The 9,066-nt window shown below is 51.9% G+C and overlaps 1 protein-coding gene across 1 annotated transcript in view; it reads right to left on the bottom strand.

Moving 5' to 3' along the window:
• Nucleotides 1-2,366: 2,366 nt before the first annotated feature.
• Nucleotides 2,367-9,066, bottom strand: part of LOC138861991 (parathymosin-like) — a 10,450-nt gene continuing 3,750 nt past the window's right edge. Inside the window, exon 3 of the mRNA XM_070122489.1 lies at nt 2,367-2,675. Within this exon, the coding sequence (XP_069978590.1) occupies nt 2,367-2,675 (309 nt within the window). The remainder of the gene's footprint in view (nt 2,676-9,066) is intronic.

Raw genomic sequence — 9,066 nt, 5'->3', positions numbered from 1 at the left:
TCTTTATCTGGGTCTATCTGTCTGTCTGTCTGGGTCTATCTGTCTGTCTATCTGGGTCTGTCTGTCTGTCTGTCTGTTTATCTGGGTCTATCTGTCTGTCTGTCTGTCTTTATCTGGGTCTATCTGTCTGTCTGTCTGGGTCTATCTGTCTGTCTATCTGGGTCTGTCTGTCTGTCTATCTGGGTCTATCTATCTGTCTATCTGGATCTATTTATCTGTCTATCTTTTTCTCTATTTATATATGGATTGTTATTGTGTGTGTATTTGTCTATTTCTTTCTCTCTATGTATGTATTGTTATTGTGTATGTATCTGTCCATCTCTTTCAGTCTATATACATATTGTTATTACGTATGTTATTTTTATAGGTTATTTTTACGTCTTCATTTCATTAAGAAAAAGATTGTTTCTCCTTTTGATGTTAACGATCATGCGAGGTTTTAGGAGCAGGGGGGGGGGGCGTGCAACAGATGGCGTGGTGGGGCTCTTGGCGTTGGCAGGTGGATTGTCTTTCCTTGGTGGAAGTCGCATGTCAATTATCCTTTTTCGTTCGTGTCATGTCGGGTCTTCGGGTTAGGTTTTATTTTGTAAGGTCAGGTCTTTGTGTTGGGTCATGTCGGTTTTTTGTGTCTTTTTTTATATTGGATACTCATGTCAGTTTTTCGTGTAAGTTTTTTTTTATGTTGGATCCTCATGTCATTTTTTTTTTAAATGCTGGATTCTCATGTCAGTCCTTCATGTCAGTTTTTTTTATGTTGGATCCTCATGTCAGTTCTTCATATCGGTTCTTCATGTTAGTTCTCCATGTCGGCTTTTCATGTCAGCTATTCATGTCAGCTCCTCATGTCAACTTTTCATGCCAGTTCATCATGTCGGCTCCTCATGTTAGTTCCCCATGTCGGCTTCTCATGTCAGCAATTCACGTCGGCTCCTCATGTCATTTCTTCATGTCAGCTCGTCATGTCATGTGGTAAAGCAACGGCCTCCTGATGGGGATCTGCGCGGGGAGGGGCACGCGAGTACTCCCCGCGTGTCGGGCGTGAAGCATGTCGAGGGCGTCCGCGATGATGAATATTGCATTGATTGGCGGGCGTTGGGAGGGGGGGGGGGAGAGGGGGGAGGGGCGGAGGGGGGGCGGAGTCGCATTTTTTTCGTTTTTTCGGTTTTACTTATTTGTTGTTATTATTATTTTTTATTTATTTATTTATTTATTTATTATTATTATTATTATTATTATTATTATTATTATTATTATTATTATTATTATTATTATTATTATGAATTAATTATTATTATTATTATTATTATGAATTAATTATTATTATTATTATTATTATTGTTGTAATATTATTATTTTCGTTCTCTCTCTCTCTCTCTCTCTCTCTCTCTCTCTCTCTCTCTCTCTCTCTCTCTCTCTCTCTCTCTCTCTCTCTCTCTCTCTCTCTCTCTCTCTCTCCCTCTCTCTCTCTCTCCCTCTCTCGAGTCTCTCTCTCTCTCTCTCTCTCTCTCTCTCTCTCTCTCTCTCTCTCTCTCTCTCTCTCTCTCTCTCTCTCTCTCTCTCTCTCTCTCTCTCTCTCTCTCTCTCTCTCTCTCTCCCTCTCTCTCCCTCTCTCCCTCTCTCAGAGTCTCTCTCTCTCTCTCTCTCTCTCTCTCTCTCTCTCTCTCTCTCTCTCTCTCTCTCTCTCTCTCTCTCTCTCTCTCTCTCTCTCTCTCTCTTTGTATGATATATATATAAAGAGAGAAAATTATAGAGAGAGAGATATAGAGAGATGTAATAGTATGGATATAGATAGAATAGTATAGGTATAGAGAGATAGAATAATATGGATATAGAGATATAGAGAGATAGAATAGTGTGGATATAGAGAGATAGAATAGTATGATTATAGAGAGATTGAGAGATAAAATAGTATGATTATAGAGAGATTGAGAGATAAAATAGTATAGCTAGAGAGATAGAAACGTGTGAATGGGTGTGGGATCTTCGCGAGGGGTCGGGCGATGGGTAAGCTGGGCGTGTCTCTGCCTCTGTGTGTGTATGGGGGTGGGGGGTGGGGGGGCGTGGGAGGCGGAGGGGGGCGGAGGGAGCGGGCTATTAATACGTTTGACAGGTTTGGGGTGTTGCGGTGGGTGGGCGGTTGGGTGGGTGGGGGTAGGGGGTGGGGGTGGGGTAGGGGTGGGGGGTGGAAGGGAAGAAAGGTAAAGGGGTTCGAAGGGGAAGAAGGGAGGAAGAAGCTTAAGGAGATAAAGGGGTTGGGGAAGGGGGGAGGAGGAGGAGGAGGAGGGGGGGGTCGGAGAGAGGAATTCGAGGAGGAAGGAAGGAAGGATACCGGAGAGGTATTTTCGGTGGGGTTTCTACGGCTACGTCTACGTCTGTCTTTGTTTTCGTCTTTTGTCTTCGTCTTCTTCGTCTTTGTCGTCGTTGTCGTCGTCTTTATCTTCTACGTCTACGTCGTCTTCGTCTTTGTCGTCTTCTTTTTCTTCTTCGTCTTCTTCTACGTCTTTGTCGTCGTCATCAGCATCTTCTTCTTCTTCTTCTTCTTCTTCGTCTTCTCCGTCTTTGTCGTCGTGTTCTTCTTCTTCGCCTTCGTCTTCTACGTCTACGTCGTCATTGTCTTTGTCGTCTTCTTCTTCGTCGTCTTCGTCTTCGTCTTCGTCGTGCTCGCCCTCGTTTCCCTTGCGAATTACCGCTTATCCCTCCCACGCGCGGAGTGCCTCGCCCTCGCCCTCGCCCTCGCGGAGTGGCGTGGCGTGGCGAGGGGCGCGGCGCCGTCCCCGTCAGGCGCTTCGCAGTCGCCGTTCCCGAGACGCTAATACTCGGACGATCGAGTCACGACCCTGGAGGCGAGGCTCAGGTCGTCCGATATGGGGAGGAAGAGGGGGAGGGGAGAGGGAGAAGGAGAAGGGGGAGGAAGAAGCAGAGGAAAAGGAGAAGGAGAAGAGGGAGAGGAAATGGGAAATGAGGAGGAAGAGGGGAGAAGGAGAAGGGGGAAGAAGTAGAGGAAAGGAGAAGGAGAAGAGGTAGAGGGAGAGGGGAGAAAAGGAGGAGGGAGAGGAAATGGAGAATGAGGAGGAAGAGGAAGAGGGGTAGGGAGGAGGAAGAGGAGGAGGAGGAATAAGATTAAGAATAAGAGGAAGAAGGAAAAGAGGGGGAGGAGGTGTAGCGGACTCCAAGAGGCACAGGAATGCCCCAGCGACGGCATTAGGAGGGGGGGGTCGCTTAGACGTCGAGGGAGTCAGGAAGTAGGAAGTAGTGGGGGTGAGGAGGGGGAGGGAGAGGTCTGGGAGGGGGGGACTTTGGCATGAAGGAAGGGGGAGACGGAGGGGGGCGGGATGACGTCACGCAGGGAGGGAAGGGGGGGGGATTAGGAAGAAGGGAGGGAGAGAAATCTTGAATGAAATATTTTCTTGAAGGGGAAGAGAAAAGATTGCCAGCTGATGGGCTTTCGTTTTTGTTCCGTGTCGTGGGTATAAAAAAAAAAAGAGAGAGAGAGAGAGAGAGAGAGAGAGAGAGAGAGAGAGAGAGAGAGAGAGAGAGAGAGAGAGAGAGAGAGAGAGAGAGAGAGAGAGAGAGAAGGGGAAAGAAAGGAAGAAGAAAGGGAAGTTGGAGGAGGACGTGGAAATCAAGCGAAAGAGGAAGAGGGGAGAGGTGATGAAGAGAGGGGGAAGAGTCACGTCAGAAATTTTGGTGGAAGAAGTAGAGGGGCGAGAGAGAGAGCTCGGCGAATGGGTACTTTGGAGCGTGAAAGGAAGAAGAGGAGGAGGAGGAGGAAGGGGGAGGGAAGGAGGAGGAGGAGGGGGAGGAGGAGGTGAAAGGGGAGAGAAGGAGAATATTGGATGGAAAGAGTAGCAAGATAGAGTGAAAGAAGAAGAGGAGGAGAGAAGGAGAAGGAGAATATTGAGTAAATGGGATTTAAGAGAGCGTGGATAAGAGACGGGTTATAAAAGGAGAGAGAAAGAGAAGGAGCGTAGGAAGAAGAGACAATAAAAGGAGGAACAAGGGTCGGAGAATAATAAAAAAAAGCTGAAAAATCCACAATAGAAAAGTAGAAGTGAAAAGAAATACGAAGAACGGAGATAAAAGCGAAGAGGAGGAAGCGAGAGCAAGAGAAGTGAGGCGAGGTCAGGGAGCGAGGGTCAGCGAGTCGGGTGAGGGGAATGAGGGGAGGGGGGGGGGGGGAGGCTCATCCTCCGTCTCGGCCTCCCCTCACACCTGGTTGACCCTCGGGGATGTTTGGGGAAGGAGTAGAGATGGGGGAGGGGGAGTGGGAGAGGGGAGGGGAGCGTAGAGTAGAGGTGGGAAAGGGGGAGAGGGAGAGGGGAGCGTAGAGGTGGGGGAAGGGGGAGGAGAGGGAAAGGGGAAGGGGATATAGAGGGGGTGGCGGGCAAGGAGAGGGAATGTAGAGAGCTGAGAGGGGGAAGAAAAGGGGGAGGGGATATAGAAGGGAAAAGGGGAAGGGATATAGAAGAGGGGGAGGGGAGAGGAGATATAGAGGAGGAAAAGAAGAAGGAAGAGGAGAAGGGGACTCTACACACGCACTTGTGGTGGGACCGTCTCGCCTTGGGACCGTTATCAGGGTGAGTATGCGAGGGTCACGCCACCCTTGGGGAGGGAGAGCAATGCGGAAGGAGAAGAGGAGGAGGAGGAGGAGGGAGGGAGGGAGAAGAAGAGGAAAGGAGGAGGAGGAGGGAGAAGGGAGGAGGCGAGGAGGAGGAGGAGGGAGAAGGGGAAGGAGGTGAGGAGTAGGAGGAGGACCTCAGTAGAAGGAGAGGGAGGAAGGAGAAGAGGGAATAGAGGATGGAGAGGGGGAGGAAGAAGAGAAGAAGGAAGAAGAAAAGGAGAAAGAGAAAGAGGAGAGAAGTGGAAAGAGTAGGGGAAAGAGGTAGAGCAAGAGGAGGAATAGAAAAAAAGTTTAAGGAGGAGGAGAGAAGAGGAGCCCGCCTGGTGTGGCACTCGAAGAAGACGTGGCACTGGTAAGAGGTGGGGGGGGGGAGGTGTACGTGTAGGGGGAGGGGAGGGGGAGGGGATGGTAGGTGTCAGAGCGAGGGCGAGGAGGCGGTGGTTTGTGTAGCGTGGCACTCTCGCTCGAGGGGAAGGAGGACGAGCCAACGCGCCCACCTCACGCAAAACGCCCACCCCTCGCGCCCACCACGCCCACCTTCGTTGCATAGGGCTTGATTATTCTCCCTTTCTCCCCTCCCCTCTTTTTCCTCTCCCCTTCTCCCTGTCTCCTCTCCCTTTCCCCTCCTTTCCCTCTCCCTTCTTCACCTTCTCCCTCTCCCTTCTTCACCTTCTCCCTCTCCCTCCTTTCCCTTCTCCCATCCCCCCCTCTCCTCTCCCTTCCCCTCCTCTCCCCTCTTCTCATCTTATTATTGGCGTTCATTAATGCAAGCACGCCACTTAACGCCCGAGATTAAAAGGTTAGGAGAATTAGAGGCGCCCTTTCTCTCTCTCGAGGGGGAGGGGAGGGAGGGATGGGGTGGTCGTATGGGGAGGGGAGGGGAGGGAGGAAGGGGGTGGTCGTATGGGGAGGGAGGGATGGGGTGGTCGTATGGGGAGGGGAGGGGAGGGAGGAAGGGGGTGGTCGTATGGGGAGGTGATGGAGGGGGAAGGAGGGGTGGTTGTATGGGGAGGGGAGGGGAGGAGAAAGGAGTGGTCATAAGGGGGTATTGTGGTTGGAGGGGGAAGGAGTTGTCGTATGGGGAGGGGAGGGAGGAAGGGGGTGGTCGTATGGGGAGGGGAGGGAGGGGGTTGGGTTCATGAGGATATGGGGGAGGGAGGTGGGGTCGAAAGGGAAGTGGTAGTTTTCATGGGGTATGGGAGTATGGGAGGTGTTCTCATGCAGGAGAAAGAAGGAGAAGGGAGAGGGGGTTATCCTCATTGGGGAATGGGGAGAGGGGAGGAGGTGAAGGGGGGTCTTCTCATGGGTGAAAGAGGGGAAAGGAGAGTGATGGGGGCTCTTCTTATGGGGGCGTGGGGGCAGGGGGAGAGGGAGGGGGCGGGGGGTGGAAAGGTGTTTTGGGCGCATCGCCACGTGGAAGGTTGTTGTGTGTACTTTGTTCCTAGACTTCCTCCTTTTAACGAGTGTCTCTCTCTCTTTCTCTCTCTCTCTCTCTCTCTCTCTCTCTCTCTCTCTCTCTCTCTCTCTCTCTCTCTCTCTCTCTCTCTCTCTCTCTCTCTCTCTCTTCCTTTTCTAATTCCTCTTTCTTATTTGTTCTGCGTCGGTTAATCCTCGGACTCTCCTCTCCCTGTTTTTTTACCCTTCTCTAATCCCCTTTCTCTTTTTTCGTCCTTTTATTTTCTCCTCTGTGTTTTCTTTTTGTTTCTGCTCTCCCTTCTTCTTCTCCTCCTCCTTGTTTCCCTTGTTCGCGTCTTTCTGCTCTTCCTTATCCTCCTCCGTCGTTTTTCTCCATCTCCTCTCCCTTCTGCTCTCCTTCCTCTTCTCTCCGCACTCTTTCTTCCTTCTTCTCCTCCTCTTTCCCCTTCTTTTGTCTCCTCTCTATATCCCCCTTCACCTTTCTCTTCCTCCTCCTTTTCTCTTTGCTCTATTTCCCCTCTTCCTCTTCCCTCCGCTCTATTCCCCCTCCTCTTCTCTCGTTCTTCTTCCTCCACCCTTTCTCTCCGCTCTATTTCCCCCTTTTCCTCTTCTTTCCCTTCCTTCTCTTCTCTCCGCTCTCCTTCCCCTTCCTCTCTCTCTTTCTTCCTCTTCCTCCTCCTAAACGTAGCGTGCATCTGTTGATATTCCTTGGTGGGCGTTTTGGGGGTTAGAAGTGCGACGAAAATACTTACTTAGGCTGCCAGAGTAGTCTCCCCTCCCCTCCCCCCTCCCCCTCCTCCTCCTTCCCCTCCTCTCTACCTCGTTCCCTTTCCCCCCACTTAACTCCGCCCTGCTTCATTCCTTTCCTTCTCTCCTCTTCCCTTCTCTCTCGCCTCTTCTCTTCATCTCTCCCTCTTTCCTCTGCTCTCCTCCCGTCCCTTTCCCTCTCTCGCCTATCCTCTCTTCTCTCACCACTCCCCCTCTCTCCCTCTCCTCCTCTTCCCTCTCCTCCCTCCTCTTCTCTCTCTCCCTCTCTCCCTCCTCTTCCCTCTCCTCTCTCCCTCCCTCTCTCCCTCCCGCCCTCCCTCCCTCCCTCCTCCTCTTCCTTCTCCTCTCCTCCTCTCTCTCCTCCCTCCCTCTCCTCTCTCTCTCCTCCCTCCTCTCCCCTCCCCTCTCCTCCTCTCTCCCCTCTCCCCCCCTCCCCAAGGGCGCGATTGAGCCACTCCTCGGCTTTAATGTTTTTGTTTGTGTGTTTGTTGTGAGGGCCGTTTTTACCAGCTGTTTCCGCCCTTTGACACACGGCCGGAGCCATCACATTTTTGTTAATGACAGGCTGCCCGCATCGCATCCCGGGGGCGGGGCTTTCGCTCTCATTCATGCTCTCTCTCGCTCTCTTTTTCTCTTTTTCTCTCTCGGTTTGTCTCTCGTCTCTCGGTCTCTTCTCTCTATTCTCTCGATCTCTTCTCTCTATTCTCTCGGTCTCTCTCTCTCTCTCTCTCTCTCTCTCTCTCTCTCTCTCTCTCTCTCTCTCTCTCTCTCTCTCTCTCTCTCTCTCTCTCTCTCTCTCTCTCTTTCTCTTTCTCTGTCGTTTGTACTCTCTCTCTCTTTCTATCTCTCGTCTCTTGGTCTCTTCTCACTCTTCGCTCTATTCCCTCTCTCTCTCTCTCTTTCTATCTCTTGTCTCGGTCTCTTCTCACTCTCTCTCTCTCTCTCTTCTCATCTCTTCTCTCTCGATCGTACTTTGTCTCTTTGTCTGTCTTTCCTCTCTCGGTCTTTCTCTCAACGTCTCTGTCTCTCTCCCTCTCTCTATCTCCCTCTCTCCTCCCTCGGCCTCACCATCCGAGGGACTTTCTCCTCACGTTCGTTTCGGTCGCGTCCAAAGTTTGCAGGACGCGAGATTCCTTTCGGGTCGGCCTTCGCGCGGTTGGAGGCCCTGCTAGATTTCGGAGGGAGGGGAGGGAGAGGGAGAGGGAGGGAGGGGGAAAGGAGGGAGGGAAGGGGGAGGGGGGGGGGGGATGGGTGGGAGGGAAGGAGAGGAGGGAGGGTGGGTGGGAGGATAGGGGGGTGGGGTGGGTGGATGGGAGGGAGGGAGGAGGGAGAGGGAGGATGGGGGGAGGAGGAAGGGGGAAGGAGGGGGAATGGGGGGTGGGAGGAAGGGAGGGTGGATGGGAGGAAGGGTGGGAGGGAGAAGGACACCCTCCCCATCCCCCCACCCAAACCCTCACGTCATTCTCAGGACCCCGTCCTTCATATATTAACTCTTCTTCCTTCGTTCTTCTTGTTTTCTCTTTCTTCTCATTCTCATTCGCCTTTCTTTGGTTTCTCTTCTTCCTGGTTTGTCCTCGTTGAAACAAACAGACAAATATCATATGAACAAATAAACAGGCAATCAGATAAACAGATAAACAAATAAACAAACAACAAACAGATGAACAAACAAACAAACAAACAGACAAACAAACATAAACAAAAACAAAACAGACAAACAAAGAAGCAAACCCGGCCGAGCCCAGAGGTCGGGAGGCGGCGTCGCGGCCGAGGCGCTTTAACTCGTCCAGAAAAGGCTTGTTTACCCGCGCCAGTTACGCTATTTTGATCGCATTGGGTGGATTTCGCTTATATAAAAGAGAGAGGGAGAGGATGGGGGGGGGTGAGAGGGAGAGGGAGGGGGGTGAGAGGAGGGGAGAGGGGGAGGGTTGGGGGGTGGGGAAGGGAGGGAGTATGGAGGGGAGGGTGGGTAGGGGGGAAGGGGAGGGGGAGGGTGGGTGGGGGAGGGAGAGGGAGAGGGTGGGGAAGGGGATGGGAGAAGGGGAGAGGAGGGAGGGTGGGGAAGAGAGGGAGGGAGAGGGAGAGAGATGTAGAAGGAGAGAGAAGCGGAGAATGAGGATGCGAGGCAGAGGGGATGAGAGAAGGAGGATGGGGGAGAGGAAGAGGGATGGAAAGAAATGGAAGAGAAGAGAGAGAAAGAGAGAGAGAGACAGACAGAGAGACAGAGACAGAGACAGAGAGAGACAGAGTGCCCGTCCGCT

Source organism: Penaeus vannamei, chromosome 6 (genome assembly GCF_042767895.1).
Source record: "Penaeus vannamei isolate JL-2024 chromosome 6, ASM4276789v1, whole genome shotgun sequence".
Classification (NCBI taxonomy): domain Eukaryota; kingdom Metazoa; phylum Arthropoda; class Malacostraca; order Decapoda; family Penaeidae; genus Penaeus; species Penaeus vannamei.
Note: the sequence above shows the minus strand (reverse complement) of the source record. Positions and strands in the feature narration are given on the sequence as shown.